The following is a 20,527-nucleotide window of genomic DNA, read 5'->3' as shown; positions in this document are numbered from 1 at the left end:
AGAGCGTTTAAATGAAATTATATCTTATTATATGAAATTCATTGCTAATCGTATATTTAAATCGTAGAAAACTTTGATGATGTCTAAGTGTTTTTATAATATAATATAAAATCGTTTATATACCCACATTATTAGAATCTAGTTGTTTTGTATTGTGTTATAGAATTTCATGTTGAATTAGGATCAAATGTAGATGAGTACGCTTTTATAACCAAAGATTATATTTCTTCACGATATGTGCAAACTGGTTTAATGAAAAAAAATCAGTACCGTAGACCTATTGCTACACGTAGCATTATATACTACGCGCTGTACAGCGTGCGTAGGAGCCATAACTTTAACAATGGAAATACATTCTATGCAACCTTTTTATCTACTTTAGTTTATTGATACCAGGACTAATACATGTATTGAAACGATTGTGTTAAATAGCAAGGATTTAAAGGATCTCTATAATAAATATCAGAATTTAGAGAAAAGAATACTAAATCAGTTTGCACTGGCCGTATTGAATTAGTACTCTGCTGTTAGAATGTGTGCGTGATAGCCAAATATAGTCCAATAAAAACAAATGTACAGAAATGGCCTGTGTCAGCCATTACAGGTCTTCTGAACACTTGTTAATTATTTTTTGTTTTATTTATTCACTCCCTAATTTTTCAGTAGTCTTACCATCGACGAATAGGTTATATACGTTAGATACGTATGGAACCTATTCTTCTAAGGAATACGTAATCTACTCGTAGCAATTACGAATAGTATTCAAATAAAAAAACCTGGGTGGGAGCCTATTACAATGTGTAGACCATTTTTGACGTGTTTTAATAATATGTTATAAAATATTAGGAGTGTTTTGTTATGCACATAAATATTTTGTATAAATTATCAATATACAAAACAAGTTTTTACTAACGACTGATAACGTCACGACCAACTAGACGTATCAATGTCTAAAATTGACAATTAATTTTCATAAAACCAAAAAATATGGAAAAATTCTCGTGATGTAAGTAATGTATTCATAAAAGAGAAGATGCTAAGAACTACGGAGCCAGGCTCTAGGTTCCTCGCGTATGGCGGGAAAAACTGTAAGCTTCAATACACACTGCGTGAGTAAAACAAATCTTAGAATGTCCTATTATTTTATATTACCATAAGCTATAATTAAAAGTATCTGTTTATGTGTATCTTTCTCAAATCCTGGGAATCCAAAAAATCGCATAATTTACCGCACCTTCATATGAATGAAACGCCATTTCTTGTTGACTCTACAAATTTACTTCATTTTACTACATCATATTACGTTACTAAGCGACTTTATCTAAAATGGAATATGGACTTTCCGTTAATATTCTTGAAAATTTCTGCTACATTTCGATCCATAAACCGTTTCCTGTAAAGTTAGGAATTGATACAAATAACATATAATCTTTACTAAATACCCTAGCTCGAGTACCCGAGTTCCTTAGTTTCCTAAGTAGAAATCAAACCGTACTTATACAAAATTGAAGAAGGTGTGATGACAGAATCTGTCGGAGTCTCAGCTGGAGAGCGTGGCGCGATGGCTGAGCTGCAACGGCGAAGCGTGGGGTATGGGGCCCACTGCCGTGTTCGCCAGCGCTGCCGCACTTTTTCTTTTCAATGAATTGCAGGCCACTATATTTGTTGCCGGTGACCATGCCCACGTCTCATTGCTCGAAAGAACTCTTGTCGTATGTCATCCTTATTTCTAATTTTATAAATGTAACACTACAATTTTGCTCGCTTTCTGAATTACTTAATATCTTATTTAACACTTTTAATAATACGGCTTTATAAGCTCAATAGGATCCCAAAAATAATATTAAAAATATTTTAGTTTTCGATGGTCCTGGGAATGCTGGCTTTGATGGTGCATCTGTGGGTCTGTTCGATGCGCTTTTTTCAGTACTACCTTGACACCCTTATTAGAGACGTTAGTATACTTAATTGAACTAAATTGTAGCAGATCTGAATTGTTGGAAATATTAATGTACGATACTTTTCGTTAGAGCCATATCCAAACTAACATTGTTTCAGCACAGACGCATTAATTCCCACATCGATACACTACTCATAGAATAATGCGTTTAATAAAATATCTATAAATCGTCTAATTATTTACTCAATGTTTACATATATACCAGAATGTATTAGTTGTTACGATTTTAGAGCACTGAGCCATCTTCAAATATAGTTGCAACAAAAAGGGATTAAATTTTTAAGTTCTGTTATACAAATAATTGTTGTTTATAACAAGTGCCATAAAAGGTTGCCTTATTCTACGAGCCAGATAATTCAGAATGTGGTCCTCGTCAGAGTCCAAACATCCTATTGGAGATGACGACGGCGGGGTTTCTGGGCAAGTCGGATCTGGTCCCGCTGGGCCCCTTGACGCGGTTTCTAAAGCAGCAACAGCCGCAAATCCACATCACAATCTGCTGGTTCCTGTCACTATGCTACGCTGACTACGTCCGTAAGCACTATTGCACGCGCTTCAACATGCCGTACTTGGAACAGTGGTTGGTAAATGACAAGTAACAACACTTCTCAATCAGAACTCCACTCTTTAATCAACTAACGATGGCTCTTATACTGTTTAACTTATTGATAACCTTTTTTTAAATACGATGACCGACATCGCCCCTTTCCTCTATGATGGAATAATAGTATGATATAATGATCTAATCATTTAGATATCATATCTACTTGGCCTCAGCCTTAGGGCTAGGTTCACTTAAAACTTAAGCATCGAACAAAGTAACCTGATTGCATTTACTTGCAATTTTGTAAGAGGATAGTAAAATAATAAAGAGTCCGAAAAAGTTTTATACATGAGACACTAGTGACAGTTGAAAAATAAACTTGATAGGTGTAATCTTAGAGGTTCTTATTACAGGAACTTATCACTTTCAGGCAAGCCGAACTGCACGCCCGCGCCTCCCGCGGCCTGCATCAAACCATACAGAAAGTGAACAGTTTCGTAGGTGCAGTGCACACACGCCTGCGCGGCTACACACAGACACCAGCTGAGGCCGATACACATACGTAACTAGTAACAATGTAAAAGGTTACCAACGTATAGGGAAACTTCCAACTTTTTGGAATGACAACAAATTATTTACTGCATAAGACTCCACCTATTCGTTATATTAATTATATTAACTGTATCTACGTGAGAAAGATGAACCAAACTATTCTAATTATGTTTCCTATAATAATTTGGGGGCGTACATGATAGTTGTAACGTTGTGACCTAGAGAAGTGGGCTGGGCAGCACCGCGTCGGTGGAGGTCAGCGGAGCCGGAAGCCGCGTGTCGTTTGCGTATTGTGCCCGCGCCGCCAGCGATCCGGCCTTGCGCCAGACACTACGCAGGGAACTTAGTGCCCGCCTGGTCAGCTCGGCAAGCGAGACCACGGCGCAGATACTGGACCAACTCAGAGCATATGTTACGGTACTGATCGCGCTCTACATGACAAAACCCCTATTTTTGGCACTAATACTTGTCGACAGTTGTTACCGAATAGCACATTAAGTGAAAAAATTTGTTGATCGATATAATTTAAAAAAATATATAATAGCAGTTGCAACTAACACGAAAGGAGAGAGAATAAAACCTAATGAATGAATGTATTTGTTATGTCAGTAATTTAATATTTTCATTCAGAAAACCAGATGCCCGTGTAGCGATCCACCGCAGTCCTGCGACACTGGTGCTAGCGCTGGAACCGCCGCGACGGGCTCGTTCGCTGGAACCACCCTGGAGAAACGAGCTATATGATTCTTTCTTTAAATAAATCTCATAATAAATTATAGTAGTAACTTTTATTTTTGAACTAAACCTCTTGCAATAAAAAATAATCTGTGACGCTACAACGCTTTGGGTCTGGGCCTCAGATCTCTGTTTCATGATCAATCTAATAAGCAAGTACGTGATCAGCTTCCAATACCTGGGACATGCCCTCGACTTGGGTCTAAGGCAAGCCGGTTTCCACACGATGTTTTCCTTCGCCGTTCGAGAGAATGAAACGCCCATAGAAAGAAAGTCAATTGGTGCACAGCCGGGAATCAAATCTACGACCTCAGGGACGAGAGCCGTACGCTGAAGCCACGCTAAGCCAACAATGTTATTACAATAAATAGTAGATATAATCAAATACTTTGATAATTTAAAAAAAGGAACGGAAAGATAAAGAAAAATGCCTCAACTTTTGTTTTACAGTTAATAATAGTTTAAGAACTGGTTCGTCCAGACGAAGTACAGCAAGTAATGTCTAAGGAATTACATCCTAATTAGTCTATAGAGCAACCGATTAATCTATGCAGCCGAGTCCTAATTTGTTATAATCCCTTATTATTATAATCACGTGACGGACATGACGCAGTCACAACATATATTTTAATATCAATACAAAATCTGAAATATTTCAATATGCAAAATAATTACCAATAACCTAGTTTCCAATCAACATGATCCAGTCCTTTCATTACATAAATCTCCAGTGTGTTCAGGTAAATAACTAGATTGGTAGAGTATTAGACCCTTTGGGAAGCACAGTTTCTTATGAAGGTAATTTTTACAATAATTACGTAATAGTTGTTGGAATGGGCGCGATGCGGAGACAACGTGCTGTCGGTAGTACCTACAATACTATGGGCAGCGGGATCTGCTGCATTTGCACATCGCATCGTCTCTTCACTCTTCAAACGATTCATGTTTCGCCGGATCCCACTCTGGGAAATCATTCTACAGGTTTGTATTACAATTTTTGCCTGCCTTGGTGATTTTATTCTGATTATACCATTACATTACAGCACCTCATCTTCATTTGGATGGTTATATACAGTCTTCATTTTTGGACATTAGTGGTCAAAGTTATTAAAATTGTGGTGGAATATTACTACAGTGACGTAAGTAGTTTATTATTGAAAATATGGATGTAATTTTGGGACAAATGATAGCCATTTCTGCTCTTTAACAGGAACAAGTAGAGACTGTGACTCGCGAGGAGCTGGAAGGACGCAAGGTGATGCAACAATGGATTATATGGTTGTGCGGGGCGACTCCACTAGCTCTATACTACCACACGAGGCCTCGACCTTCTTCGCCACCACTGATGATATGGTAAACTATGATGATACTCAATAACTTGTATAAATATATATCGCGAGTACAATATCAGGTGTCAAAAAGTAGTTCCTACCATGAGATATAATCATCTTTAGCTTTTTAATAGCACAGTATAATGACCATTACATTTATTTAATTAAATTTGTAGGATAACCACAAGTCCCTGGCAGCGGCGTGAGATGGGTCCTTATGGGTATTATTTACATCGGCCACCCTCCTTGGAGACTCCTGCTAATACGGTTCGGGAACAGGCTATCGCTCTCCGAAAAGCCTACAGCGACTCTAGAACAATCATCAAAGAACCTCCCAGAAAGAGACGAATCTCAAAATCTGTGTAGGATTGTAAAATAAATAATGTCTGAATTTGTGAAGTTTCATTGCATATTTTTTGAAAATTAGAAATTGAGCCCTAGCCTTCTGGTACAAGATAAATGTCAATTTTGTATATGAACAAAGATAATATCGACTAAATATAATGCCACGAAGCACCCAGTTGTATAAACTGTAAGCCAAGTTAATTAAGATATTTCATAAATTGACAGTATCTATGTATTAAAGTTTTTGGGTATGGCAATTGTTACTTTATTTTAGAAATTGTTCAATAGATGTCAGGAAGCTTTTAATCAAAGCCACAAAAACGCGCTATCAAAGAGAATCCAACAATCTATATAAGACCTGGGTACATAACTAAAGTCATACTAACCTTGCGTAGGGTGTACCGTGATCAGGAAGGCGGTTGCCCCGGGCTGGCGCCAACCATTGCACTGCGGTTGGATCAAGCCTGTCTGTGACTACCCTAAGAAGGGTACGTCGTACGCGTAATTTTTGGTAGTTGGGACTAGCGTACTGCGCAGTTCCTATTAATTTTAACTATGACTTATAGAATTGTAAAACAATACTTTGAATCACAAGTTATCAGTCACGTAAAATCAAGGACCCTGATGCAACAGTGTTATTGAACATATGCGAACGCTTCTGCCCTATTAATATAAAAACGCAAGTGGTTTTTTTTATATCTTTCTAAAATAAAAGCAGGAATAAAATAAACTCTTTATATTGAAATATAACAGGGATTGTAAGGCAGTACTAACCAACAGAAACGCGCGAGCCGGCACCGGAACACTGTGAGGAAAGAAAACACAACATCAGGCATACTTTATTCGAACACAATTTTTGCGTGTATCAAAATACATGTATTTTCAAAACTGAAACAGCTTAGTCGTTTCTAAAAACAGGATAAATTAAGTACTTCAAACCATACAATTTAATAACATTTATGTATATTCATGTGTAAAAACGACGTCGTCACAGAATAGATAAATAGGGTTGGAAAGACTTTCGCTCAATTTGTATTAGAATTTTTGATGGATGTTTGTCTCAACGAACTCATTCCATACATATCAATTCTGCGACTGAAGATTAGTTGATCATTTCAGCCAATATATAATATTATAATATTCAATTGCCTATCAAAAACATTAGTCCATTTATACTCTTATCCATTTCTTAATATAAAAATATTAAATCGTGATTTATTCGTAATATACTAACAAAGAGCTATGTGTCTGTCGATTTCTTCAGTGTCTTTAGTTCGAAGCTTTGCAGCGGGTTGTTGCGTCGCGCCTGAAATGTACATGTAATGTTAATATTATTAATTACGTAGCTTATTGTTATTAATAAAATTCATGTGTATATTTTCATTAATCTTTTTTTTATAAAATAGGGGGCAAACGGGCAAGAGGCTCACCTGATGTTAAGTAATACCCATGGACACTCTCAATGCCAGAGGGCTCGCGAGTGCATTGCCGACCTATTAATAATTTATACGCTTTTTTCTTGAAGGAAAAAAAGGAAAAAGAAGGCTCTTTTCTTTTCTTAGGTATAAAGAGTCACTGGGGGTGGTCACGAAACGTTTTGCTATTGGATACAGAAAACGTTACGGTGCGTTTCATGGGGGGGGGGTCAAGAATCTCCAAAAATTACGTGACGTAATACTTGAGAGCTCCCTTAACTGTAAACTGTACGTTATAACAATAATAAAATATACATTTAAAAGAAACTAAAATAAATTTAAAATCTTTTTGTCCCTGTATATTGGGAACAATATTAAAACAGTGGTAGTATGTGTTGTGGTAGTGGTTTAATAATAAGTTAATCAATTCTGCTCGATAAAGAATTAATTCAATCAAAAAAGCACTGTTATGAATAAATATTATTAAGTTATCCTTAACAGGTAATCAGGGTCCTTAATTTATTATAAATATCTGATCTGCAACTTTCCTAATAAAAATAATGGTAAAAAAGCGACACATTTATTAGACATAGACATAACATTTATTACTAATAAAACACACACACAGAAACACATAAAATAACAATAATCAAAAATATTTAAAAAAATATTAGAGAGATAACAATTTAAAAAAAAAGGTTTCATTGTGTAATGCGTGTGTGTGCTCTGGTTGTAATTGGCCCTGGCTCAGCATTATGCTCGGGAGCAGAGTTGTTTCACAGTTCAATTTACTGATATTAATTTATATTAACAACATTAATTACTGGATGACTTGGAATTAGTTTGAGATATTGAGATATATGACCATACATTTTGATGCTTCCCACTGAACAAACTGTTTAATAATAATATTTTATAGTATTGTCTTTTGTTAAAATAGCTTTTACACATTAAGAAAACACTTTTTAAACGGATTGAAGCTATGTATTATTATTATAAACTTATAATTATTTACATAATTTTATATTTTTCCGACATTTCGCGTGCTTTACAGCGTGCGTGGTCACGGTGACTGAAGAAAAAAGGTGTTGAATGTCAAAAGTATCACAGCTGTAAAGAAAGTTGTGTTATCTGTATTTATTTCCACAGAGTTGGTAACGACGACTTTTGTCTTCAGTCACCGTGAAACGTCACGCTGTAAAGTACGCGAAACGTCGGAAAAAATTTAAATTTAAAATTATGTAAATAATTATAAGTTTATAATAGTAATACATAGCTTCAATCCGTTTAAAAAGTGTTTTCTTAATAATATTTTATATTGAAAGGTTCAAATATTTGAAATTTCCACTTATACAAATGTAAATTTTATTACTTCACCTGGTACTTGTGACGCTTAGCGCTGCCATAACTGTGTTGGATCTTTCTTTTAGCAGCTTGTGGGGGCGCCGGGCAGTCTGCGCTGGCTTCAGGTTCAGACGGTCGGAGTGCCCCGGGAATTAAATATTCTGGGACATGGGCCAATTGTTCTTGAACTCTGACCGTGTGTAGGGCCTTGTCTCGTTTAATCGCCGCCAACTCAGCCGGGTTTTCCTCGAAGAATCCCTAAACATAGCATTATATAACTTACCTGCTCATACAAAGTCGACGGAATGTCAGAATTTGTATAAACTCAGGGAGAAGATTAGTCATTCATCAAAGAGATATGTGGTTTTTTGTCATCATTGGATTAATTTTATACATTTCAGTGAGTCAACATTTCTAATCAAACGACTTTAAAATATTAGCTTCTTTACGTTTGTTCAAAATTCTTAGCAATTTTATAGTACACATTATATTTACGAACATTCTCCTTTTACAATTCCTTAGTCTACAAAGTATTTAGGTGTATTGCGATATCACTTATATTATTCAAGAAACCACGCGACGAAGCATGATAAAAAAACATTAATTTCAAAAATAAAGCAGTTGAATAGTAAAAAATTACGTAATTTTAAATTAATTAGTACAGTTTGTTAACGAACGCGATTTAGTCCCGTAAAATATTCTCACCTTTAACTTGTTGCAGTTCAGCAGTTCCCGCTTAATCTCTTGTAGTCGTGCTTCCCTCACGGCGATGCGAGTGACGGCTCGCCAGGCATCCCTAGACCGGTAACGAAAACCTTCCACTTCTTCTAACGCAAATGAGTACTTTCTGCAATATCATGTATTTATTTCCTATTAAAATTTACCCATGGAAATCATAGATTTTGTACTCTATATAAAAACACCAAAAATCACAATAAAAAAAAGTCGTTTACTAAAAAAAACAGTAATAGCTAAACAAAAATCCAAATGTATAATATTTGTGCATCTGTTTGTTATTAAACTCCTCCTAAACGGCTGGACCAATTGATGCAATTTTTGTGTGTGTTGAAGTAGATTCGAAAATGTTTAAAATTTAATGATTATTCTTTATCAAAACTGTCCAGATAATTACAGCATATTTAAAATTTGTATATTTTTGTATTTGAGTTGTACAGGACATCGCTGTCGGGTCTGCTAACATATATATATTCTGCTAGGCTGCAGATCATCTAAACATTGGCATTGTAAAAATGTCCCGATGTAACGCAAGTGACCACAGATACTATAAAAATTGTTGTATCGAACTGTGGTAGAAATTAACGCTTATTATATATAGAACATACAAAGAATATAGTAAGCAGCAAATAAAGTTAACTTACTGCAACACTTTCTGATTGTTGAACCCTTTGGACAAGTGAGCCTCCACCTCTTCTAGTAAAGGTTTCTCTCTTATTGATACAAATGATAGCACTGACCCCTAAACAAATATTTTGGATTAGGATACAGAAAATTGAACTATTGTTTAATGATAAAATTCACACAGTGCATTGTTACACCAGAAAAAAACTCCAGTTTAATCACATTATGTAAACTAAGTTGGTATTTGGCACTCTGTTATAATTCAGTGGCGCTTCAGCCTTTTATGGGCTTTGGCCTGAGATGGCATTTGTTACTTTGATCATTTTTAAAGATTCCACATCTTACCATTAGAGTCATGTCGATAGATTTATTGTTGCGTTATAAAGTGAAAGAGATAGATCTTTATAATTAATATGTAAGTCTCTTTTCTCACAGTGTAAATACAACTAGACAGAAAGAGACGAAAGAGTACTTCAGTTAAAAAGTGTGCAATTAGCCTGATTTATTTTTTATAAAAAAGAGTCGACGTTAAGGCAACACTAGATCTTATTGAGAAGCATCATATCCCTTGTGGTTAGATGTGAGATACTCAACCTGGGCAAGTGAGTTCAAAGCCAATAAAAAAAAATTGAAGTGTTAAAAAATATACCTGATTGTGCCCGCGTGCCGTTCGTCCTGCTCGATGTACGTAAGATGTGACATCCAGAGGGAAATCAAAATTAATGACGTTGGCTACGTGTTGAAAATCAATACCACGAGATACTCCGGACTCCTTGTCTTTTTTACGTTTAGATTTTTGCTGTAAAAATAAAAATCCTAAAACTAGAAAAGACAGCTGAAAACAGATTCTTGTGACATGGTTATTCATATATTATTACTTTGTTACTAATTCATATCATAATGTATTTAATTTGCTTGTACATAGTTCATTTTTAAAAATATAAAATGGCCAAATTTATTATTATGAATAATTTTCTTCTAATTAAACTTCACATTACAACTGCATTTATTTCTGACCTGCTGAATGAAAATGAAACAGGTACTTAAAGAGGCAAAATATGTAATATGCAAAGTGTGTTAAGGAATGTGGGATCCATTGTATTCACCTTATTTTTCTTGCCAATTTCTTCCCCTTTAAGTAATCCACCATCGGGTTTTTCTAAAGCTTTTTCATCGGAGGCCACAATAATTTGATAGCGACCTCTGTTAAACTGGTCCACAGACAGACATCGGATGGCAGCTGGCAATTCCGAATTCAAAACACATGAGCCAATTTTAAACTGTTCCAAATATAATTTTAATCTGAAATGAAAAATTGTTAGTATAACTTTCCATCATTATATTATATCATATTTTGCTTTGAGTTTTTAAATGTGGAATACTATTTAAAAGAAATAAAAAATATAATTATGAAGTCTAGAAAGTTGTTACTTAATTTATACTCACTTATAACATCTGTCAACAGTTCTTACAAAGATAATGCTTTTGCCTCTTATTAAATTAAGTTTCAACAAGGCATATAATATTGCTGCTTTGTCATCTTCCTCCGCGAATAGGTGGTAGTGTTGTAATTGGGAGGATGGTGCCAATTCAGGTTCCTCTAATTTCAATGTCACTGGGTTCCTAAGAACTATCTTTTTAAGGTTGATAACATCATCTGATAGTGTAGCTGAAGCTAATACAGCTTGGTAAATCTTTGGCAAATACCTGTAAAATTATTAAAAGGGTTATTATAATATGGAGTTAATTTAGATTTGCATATGGAAATAATTTAATAGCAAATTACCCCAACAGCTCTTTCACCTCATCTTCATAGCCAAATGAAAATACAAGATCAGCCTCATCTACAATTAGCATTGCTAAATCATCTTTCAGATTCATGTTACCAGCTTTAAGATGTGCTAATGCTCTAGCCGGTGTAGCTACCACAATGTCTGGTTTATCTAACAGTAGAGACTTTTGGATTTGGGTGTTTGTGTTGGATGATATATCTATACATCTGACTTCTCTTGAACATTTTAGTGTTAGCTCTGATACAACTGAAGCTATCTATAATGATGAATACACATATTCAAATTTTTCACACAATAAGTGGATTTTTATCAAATTCAATTTTTTCAATATAAATATCATAAGTTGTGCTAAGTATTGACTCTGAATCTTACACAAAGAAATTTTACTTAGAGCAATAGAATTATAAAAAGAAACTAACCTGGCCACATAATTCTTTACTGGGGGATAAAATTAGACTCGATATGCATTGATGTAAACTTGTGTTTTTTAAGTTTAGTATCTTTTGTATTACAGGAATAGTAAAAGCTGCAGTTTTGCCTGATCCTGTCCTGGCTCTCATAAGAACATCCTTTCCTTCCAATAGCAGAGGTATTGCAGTTTCTTGAATTAATGTTGGAGTTGACCACCCAAGCTGTGATATTGCCTGGAAAATACTAAACTTACTATAAATTTTGTATAGATACCACCATGTTGCACTGTTTTACATACAGCAAAAAATTGAAACACAATGTTAATGACAAAATAATTTAAATTATTAAATGCAAAATTTTCACTAGTTCTTATCAATTAATCACAGTACAGTTATACACATGTGGTTACACAAGACGCATTTAAATTTAGAATTTCGTGCCTTTTCATTATGTTTATGCCTTTAATGCGTTTAACCTTTTCTGATGTTATTGCTTTATTTACCAAGATACTAATCGAGAAACAAGAGTCCACATAGAGTTTTTGTACCATGGTAAACATGTTAGCCTTCCATTATAAGTTAGAATTCATGATACTAGTATTCATATTAATTTCGTAAAATAGGTGTTGGTTGCTGGCACATTGCTTGCGACCTTTTTGGCATAATTCTGTTGTCTATATGTATATTCAAATTAATGTGCTTTACATTGTCATATTCGAAGTAAAAATATTGTCTTACGAGTCGATTACTGTAAATAAATGTAATGTTTATAAACATTGTAATAGAGTGTGGTTTTTGTTATTGTGATGTCCATGTCGATAGAGGTAATGTTATGGTGGTTAAATGGCAACAACTGATGCGTATTTCTTCCCTTTGGACTATTGAAGACCTTCTTTCAGAAGAAGCTTTTATTAGTATATGGTGAGCACCTGATACGCCATACTTGGAGACCGGGAAGTTTCTATGAACACTATAGACTCGGAAAAAGAAATTTTATCATGACCCAACCTTAGTTTGTTTACTCGCATAGGATAAGCTTCAAACATATCTATATATGGGCCTGTTGACCTATAACAGTTATCTTTGTCGGCGTGATCAACGTTCTTGTGCTTTCTCAATCCATTTCTTTGCTCAGTGTCAACCATTTCGCTATGTTATTGACGTAAAACTATGTCTATTGGTCTGTACCTCTCTAAACTTGTGCCTCTACACATTGTGACAAGGGAAGTAATACTTAGGAGATAGTTTCCTAATGTTATTAACCTTCTCGCTTCATCTCTCACTGTGTAGGTTGCACCTTGATCTATCTCCATTGCCACCCCAGAAGAGTTCTCTCTATATACAAAAGTTCTATCAATCTACCAAAGTTACATGAAAATTATCAAGGATGGACAAGATAATTTCTTGTGCTCAGGATTGAGCTAAATTGTCTGCCTATTAGCTTCTATAATTGGCAGCAGTGTCTTGGACACAATGATACTTTTAAAATTTTTGGTGTTCCTCTGTTTGAAGTGGAAGGCTGTGACATATTCATTTAATATATTTTAAATTTTGTTTTGTAAATCTTGCTTCTGTGCAATGGATTATACTAAATGACATCACATACAAGTTCCAGACTTAACAACTAATCTGCTCTCATTTAGAATCTCAACAAATAAAGGAAGTGATAATGTAACAAAGTATGTTGAAAATTGACAAAGCTTACTAACAAAAAGTGTAAAAAATACATTAAATGGTTGGATAAAGGAGAGATGGACATATACTACATAGACAGAAAAAATTTAGAAAAAAATACATGAAATTTCCAAATTATATTGAAACTTATTATGGTAGAAAGAAAACAAAATGAAAACAGATTATACATAATGAAAAATTATAGTAAATTACATAAACAGTATAAAAGGAAATAAAATACATATTCTTTTAAAATCAATACATGGACTTAAGCAAGCAAGGGTACTGTAAATTAGTTGCTTAATTAAAATCAATAGGATTTAAGGCATCTTAAACCAATCCTTGTAAACACATGTGTGTAAAGAGGAGTAAAAACTGTCTTTACAGTATTAATAAAAGAACTACATAAGGAAGACTGAAACTACTGCTTGGTATGGACTACACAAGACAACTTATTTTTTTTTAATAAGTAGCTAAAATATCATCTACACCCCTTGAAGTGTCAGAAAATTGTGAGAAGAGTTAGCTCCCTTATAAAAAAAAATTATAATTAAAACATTAGCAACAAGATCAGACCTACTGTTTGCCATAAGTTATTTGTCTTTATTTAGCAACTGTTACAGAGAACAGCATCTCAAAAGCGCAACAAGTACTTAAACGAAACAAAGTGTCAAGTTAACTAAAAGATTATGGATGACTTGCATGTTATGGCAGATGCAGACATGAAATGTGATGATTGATAACCTAAGTAATAACCAAGCACTATTTAAGTTAAGTCAAAATGGTAAGGTAAGGTCAAATTGAAACATATCGACTTAAAGCTTTAAAACACCTGGAATTTGATTCAAGATGTAATAGAAATAAAGTACTTATGCACTAAAACTATGGACCATATATCCTACCAAAGCAGCTACCTAGCCAGCGGCGCTCCCTTCGTCAACTGGCTAGTGGCTAATAACACACGTTGTGGCGTTTTGCCTTATGTAAAAATTAAATGTGCTTGATATTGTCATATTCGAAATTAAAAGGTTATTTCGAGTTGTTTAATTTATTGTACTTAATGAAAAAGGTATGTATTTATCGTACCTTAAGTAAGCGATCATCTAATTCCATTTCATGAAACATAACCTTGTTTTCGCCTGCCATATTTATTCTATGTTCACTTCCACGCTGGTTAATTTTTTTATAGTTAGCAGTTTAATTAAAAACACATCTGATTTTTAAGTAGTAATTACTGTTCTAACTTCTAAATCACAAGTTAAACATTTTTTAAAGAATTACTATGTTTACTACTTTTGCGTTTTAACTTTCAAGGACAGATAATTGATATAGATATATGATTAATATAGATCACAGATTGTACATAAATAATGTAAGGTTTGTCTGTAGTCACAAACTAGAAAGATTTGGCAATTATCTGCATTATTATCTATGGTAATTGTTTTATAATACTAGTGACTTAATGAGAGTAAGTTTCAGAAATGACTCCTGGATGTCAAAATAGAGTTAGTGCTAAAAGTGATATTACCCTATATGTCGTTTCAAAGTCTTACCGGACTTTGAAACTACATCAACATCGATATTGGATTATGATGATTGGTATATATGACAAATACCGAAGTCATACAAAGTGACTCATACATATTGTCCTAGAAGATTGTATTGGATCATGAATCATTTTTTACTTTTAACCATCGAAATATTACATGCACTCGATCCTATTTTCACCAAAGCTATTTAAAAATCACATCAAATAGTAACATTTTAATCATTATATTTGTTACTTATTTATAACAAAAAAAAACATGTGTGTAATTCACACGTGGTAGAAGTGGAACCTTCAAAAATTTTGGTTTTAAGATAATGAGACGAATGTAATATTCATTTTTAAGTTTAATACCAATTATTAATTTGGATAAAAACTTAAATAATTATAGTTTGAAAGTCAATGAAACGAAAACGCGACAGGAAAAAGAGACATACACATAAATTTATAAGTTTTAACGTAGGAGAAAATGAGATAGGAAGCATTATACTGTGTCTAAACTTTAACCATGCAATATAAGTTTTCACGTTAAAATAATCATACAATGATTATTATTTTTTTGTTTATCACAAAGAAAAAACGTGGCTTCCATACGTGGAGTCGATTGTTAAATAATGTTAACCTCAACATGTTAAATAAATACGAATTTTGAAGTTCTTTTTACACGAAAGCCCTTAATTTGCCTCTCAACTCAGTAACAACACATATGTACATACAAAGTTATTTGTTATTGTCTACTAGACACCCCCTTTTCGGCTTATGTATATGGACCTCGTACAAAGATTTCTAATAGATAATTTATAAACCATTCAATGACTACTAAATACTCATTGTGATCTGGTGAACTGGTAATCCCTAACCGATAACGATATAACTATTTAAAAACTTCTTTGGAAGATTTTATGATTTATTTTAAGGCTAACCAGAACCTTTAGCAATTTGATGGACTTAAATATATAAGAGAAGTATCTCTGTGGTAGGTTGCTTTTTTGTTATAGCAACCCAAAATCCAAATGACTTTTCAAGATTTTAGTTGTTTCTGGATTCGCCAGTCATAAAATTTAATGTAATTTTTTATTTTTTAACCGAGAATCATAAATCACATTGAATTTGTCTTAGTTTAACTTCCAATTCTAAAAATAATGTGTTATGTTAATCATAATTGTGAATCCATTGCTTTTGAATTATATACACTACGACCATGTCTGACCGCGAATGCGTTTTGAGCCGCAGTTCATTGCCTTATGTAAAACTGGAAATGGTGTTTCTTCCGTGAGTGACCGAATTATAAAGTGACCTATGTGTAATACTAATGATTTTTTGTGAAATTCAGTGAAAAGTGTGCACACATAATGTCTAACTCCACTGTGCAAGTATTAATGAAGAAGGGCAAAAGAGGGGCAGCTGCATATATCCATGCGGATTGCGCTAGCGGTTCACCTCAACATTTAGGCCCTTTGCTGGATGTGCTTCTTAATCCCAGCAAGGCCATCGATGAATGGGAAACCATCGATTGGTGCAGGTGGCTGCTAGCTGGGGGCAGGACGCCAGACGAATTTTCTGCAGTTGGTAAGTTAACAAGAAACTTATTAATGACTCAAAACTTAGGAATACAAATATTCTATGTTCATATATACCAAATAAATTTGCCTTATATCTTTTTAATTTGTCTGTTTCTAAAATAATTTTGATAATTACTTGCTGTGAATATTATGTTCTACCTCAATTGATACCATATTGAATATATAAATGCAATGAGTGTTATATACTTGTGTGGGCCCTTATTTACTAAGTAGTCTCATAATCCATGTATTTATGTTACAGGAATGTGATTTGTTTCTTATAAATATATCTCATTTGTTTTGATTAATGATCTTTAATTGAATGCTTTATGAATTTTTTATTCTCTGATTATGGAACAAATGGTTACTTTTTTAACACAAATAACTCTCTGTATCAATTACATTTTTTAATAATTAAGAGGTAATCATAGGATTCATGGTAAAAGTAAAATAAACATTTAATAAATAGATATTGGAGTAGGAGAGCTAATTTTAGGTTTACAAATATAAACTATGACAATAAAGGTGGACATTATGTTTTAGGTATCAAATTTACTTTTATTATTTGGAAAAAATATGCGAGTGTATTATGTCAATTCTTTAAATTTTTAAATAAAATGTATTTTAATTGGAACTAAAGAAAGGAAGACATTTCACTATTTTTTTTTCTTTCAAAACAATTTAATGAAGGAAAATAGTCCACCTTTGATACTTTATGATACATTTTGTTAGGTGAATAATACCTAGTAAAATAAAGTATTATATTTAATAATACTTTATTTTACTTAATTAATATTTAATAATGATTTCTTGTGATACATGTGTGACTGTTGCTGATAAATTTGTAAAGAAGGATACATATTATCAAGAAGCACAGAGACAATAACTTACTCAACTTAAGGTGTGTTATCTCTCAGATAGGACAGAATACATCCAGCATAATAAACCAGCCTGATTGGTCCTGGGAAGCTCTCTTACAGCATCAATAACACAACAAAAATGATATTGTTTGCTTTGTTATCAAACCCAGAAACTCTGATATATTAGCTGTATATACTCACCTCATCACTAATTTTATTTATTTGAGAGTTACTTACACTTATAAGTAAGATATATTGGCAGATAGATTGCTGTCTGTTTTGTTTATATACTACCAAGTAGTTAGTCGACTTTCTGTATTTGACACAAATCAGAGACTTTTGAGTTAGGTTAGTGCAAGTATCAATGAGAGATAATAGAAAGAAAAAATAATTGATGCTATGTTAGGGCATGACTAAGCAATGCAATCCAGATCTCAGCGAGATTCCGAACCCGCAAGATTTCGTGCCATTTCTCGACATCAATGCCGAAGCTTAACATGACGAGATCTCCTAGAATTAACAAGATTAAGTGTCTGTAGTATCAGAAACGTTAATTCTTCGACGAACAAGCGTATCTCTGAGCGTCGAATATATGCAACCACACCAAATGTGAAAATCCCTGTAATTGTAAAGATGACTCGGACCAGTTCAAACGCGACGGAATTTTCCATTTGCCTAGAAAATATATCAATCGTACGAAAAAAAATTATTAAACGCCTCCACTGCTTTTTAATAAGATTACCACCAACAGAAAACGGCTCCAGATAAATTGGCTTTATCAATTATTGCGGAGGATTTTCCTTGTTGCTGCATTAAAAACCAACACGACTCTTCGAGAAGAATAAGAGACTCTGAGAGCAGCTAAAAGTCCTTCCCGTGTTTTTGGGAGATAAGATAGACTGGAGTCAGTTATAAAAAAAGAGATGAATCTAGCTAGTTTTTTTTTAAAACAGGGTGTAAACGGACAGGAAGCTCACCTGATGAAGTGATACTGCCGCCCATGGACAATATCAATGCCAGAGGTCTCGCGAATGCGTTGCCGGCCTTTTAGTGCCAACCAGTGTTGAGTTGAGAGCGACTGACATAAGATGTTGCTTATGAAACAGTCTTCTCGATACTATTCGCTTCTTAAGCTATTCCAAAATCACTCCTAAATATCTAGGATTCCGAGATCTCGAATTAACAATCTTGACTTGAGATTGCATCATATCCCATAACTTTAAAGCAGTTAAACATACAACCTCACACTGCTTCAATAAAATCTAATAAGTATTCTAAAGATATATCTTTATCTATCATGGCATGGAAATAAATATTGTAATGTGACCTGTGCATTTAGCTTTCAGAAAAAACAATAATCTAAGGTCAGAATTGTGACAGTCACGTAAAAAGAAATTATTTTATATCCTAATATTTTAAAAAAAAATCATCGATCAACAAGTATATCTTGATGTCCAAGGAAGATTTAAAGCTCTGTTATTGATAACTAATGCAGGAATTAAAAAATATATCTAACGCACAAATTATTACACACACATATGTTTGCCTTCCTAAAGCCGGGATGGTAATCAGGACATGTCAGATTAGTGATTTTATTTGCCATTTTTGCTGAGACAATGTCGCTCACCAGATGTGGAGTGACCTTGTCGCCCTCTGTAACGTGCATCATTCAGCAGGCCCAAAAAAATAAAAATGCATCTTTTTTGCTTTGAAACCTTATTATTCTTGCATTATGATTAGCATTATAGTGATAAAACAATCGTTATAAACATTTATGTATCTAGTACAGATGAAGAGTGCAAATTCTAAATCCACGACGTGGTCGTATCATTTCCCTCAGGTTATTTGAGATCTAAATCATATACATTCCGCCATCCTAACTTTCATCAAATATATTTGTATCGGTTGTATGCACTTGATATAACCACTTATTAGGTCCTAAGAGATCGTTGCCGTGACGTGTGGTGTGTTTTTTGCCACCTGTCTCTGGCTTAGTGCTTCGTCAATGTCATCGCCCTTGCTGCGCTTGACCTAAATGTCACAGGTTGTCTTATATTGCCGGTGTGACTCTTTTAGGTTTATATATCATCCAATTAAAAATTAGGTAAAACTATGTAAACATAGTGTTTTAGTTACTCCAGCTTTGGAATGAAATTTACGTATGATATATTAGATAGTCTAACTCTTTAGTCTTTTTTACCTGTCGTTCATGGTTTTTACTATATGGTTCACATATTTCGGCAAGGAGACAAGAAAGCTTGTATATAGCAGATACCTGATATTTATGCTTACTAAGGATAATAAATTAATGTGCACGTTTGTCGCAAAAAAAATTATGCACATTATTTATTGCCGGAAAGAACTTATATAGGATCTTACTTCATAGATATATTATTAAGTGCACATTTCTGTGGTTAATCTGTTCGATTAAAACGTGACGGTCCACTGGCTTGAACTGAGCCGAGAAATCCATACAATACACAAAGATATAAAGAAAATGCTACACAATTCTTAACTAAAATTTTAAGCTTCATAAAAATATTATAACCAATTTTAAGCAAAAGAGTGATTTTGATGATGCACATTATTGTGCGTTCGTACGTTCTCTAAACGTTATTATTAACGTTTAGAGAAAACAAAACAAAATTACAACAAAGACCTTCTAAACAGAATCAAAATTAAGCGAAAAGCACGCGAAACGTCGGAAAAAAAATTAGAATTGTGTAAATAATTATAAGTTTTTAATAATAATACATAGCGTCAATCCGTTCAAAAAGTGTTTTTCTTAATGTGTAACAGCTATGTCAACAAAAGACAATACTAGAATCAAAATTATTTACAAAAATATTAGATTTAATGGTCTTCCACATCGAAGTTATCTGTGTCCTCAGCATTTTGGTAACCGGCTGGGATCGGTCTGAAAGCCGGGCGTACGTTGACTTGCGCAGTTTTCCGTCGTGCGTTGACCCTGGCCAGCTGATGGCCACGTGCCTCCCTCCCCTGTGCGATGCAACCCGTTCCAAGAATACACATCATTTTCCCCGCTTCTATATAATTGACTATTTCTTAATCGTTGATTAATTCAACGCGTACTGCT

General features: G+C 33.9%; 4 protein-coding genes and 1 non-coding gene across 10 annotated transcripts in view; 4 read left to right on the top strand and 1 right to left on the bottom strand.

Moving 5' to 3' along the window:
* The first annotated feature begins 934 nt into the window (after positions 1-934).
* LOC123709411 lies at positions 935-3,834 on the top strand. Its single transcript, XM_045660727.1, has 7 exons — positions 935-1,109; positions 1,527-1,712; positions 1,859-1,954; positions 2,338-2,540; positions 2,935-3,066; positions 3,281-3,473; positions 3,687-3,834. The coding sequence occupies exons 1-7, from the start codon at positions 1,074-1,076 to the stop codon at positions 3,798-3,800; spliced, it is 960 nt and encodes a 319-aa protein (XP_045516683.1). The 5' UTR covers positions 935-1,073; the 3' UTR covers positions 3,801-3,834.
* Positions 3,645-14,793, bottom strand: LOC123709409 (probable ATP-dependent RNA helicase DDX56). Of its 6 annotated transcripts, XR_006753727.1 has the most exons (14): positions 14,549-14,793; positions 11,798-12,022; positions 11,372-11,634; positions 11,032-11,292; positions 10,692-10,887; positions 10,235-10,384; positions 9,606-9,703; positions 8,932-9,073; positions 8,260-8,484; positions 6,702-6,773; positions 6,242-6,272; positions 5,854-6,007; positions 5,277-5,432; positions 3,645-3,779 (listed from the first exon to the last, which is right to left on the bottom strand). XR_006753727.1 is itself a non-coding variant. In XM_045660725.1 (12 exons), the coding sequence occupies exons 1-10, from the start codon at positions 14,606-14,608 to the stop codon at positions 6,708-6,710; spliced, it is 1,686 nt and encodes a 561-aa protein (XP_045516681.1). In that variant the 5' UTR covers positions 14,609-14,793; the 3' UTR covers positions 3,645-3,779; positions 6,242-6,272; positions 6,702-6,707. The 6 variants fall into 6 exon arrangements, 3 of the variants coding, with proteins under 3 accessions (XP_045516681.1, XP_045516682.1, XP_045516680.1); XR_006753725.1 differs by lacking the exon at positions 5,277-5,432; XR_006753726.1 differs by lacking the exon at positions 5,854-6,007.
* Positions 4,352-5,535, top strand: LOC123709412. Its single transcript, XM_045660729.1, has 5 exons — positions 4,352-4,531; positions 4,617-4,772; positions 4,835-4,930; positions 5,002-5,144; positions 5,299-5,535. The coding sequence occupies exons 1-5, from the start codon at positions 4,490-4,492 to the stop codon at positions 5,486-5,488; spliced, it is 627 nt and encodes a 208-aa protein (XP_045516685.1). The 5' UTR covers positions 4,352-4,489; the 3' UTR covers positions 5,489-5,535.
* On the top strand, positions 5,846-6,011 carry LOC123710521. The gene has a single exon (XR_006753844.1). It is a non-coding gene; the product is annotated as a U1 spliceosomal RNA (small nuclear RNA).
* A 1,216-nt stretch (positions 14,794-16,009) lies between the features above and the next one.
* The window catches only part of LOC123709748 (E3 ubiquitin-protein ligase Ubr3), a 39,561-nt gene continuing 35,043 nt past the window's right edge, over positions 16,010-20,527 (top strand). The window contains exon 1 of the mRNA XM_045661279.1: positions 16,010-16,577. Within this exon, the coding sequence (XP_045517235.1) occupies positions 16,361-16,577 (217 nt within the window). The 5' untranslated portion in view covers positions 16,010-16,360. The remainder of the gene's footprint in view (positions 16,578-20,527) is intronic.

This window comes from Pieris brassicae, chromosome 5 (assembly GCF_905147105.1).
Source record: "Pieris brassicae chromosome 5, ilPieBrab1.1, whole genome shotgun sequence".
In the NCBI taxonomy this organism is placed as follows: Eukaryota; Metazoa; Arthropoda; class Insecta; order Lepidoptera; family Pieridae; genus Pieris; species Pieris brassicae.
The sequence above is the reverse complement of the archived record's forward strand: the minus strand, read 5'-3'. Positions and strand labels throughout refer to the sequence as shown.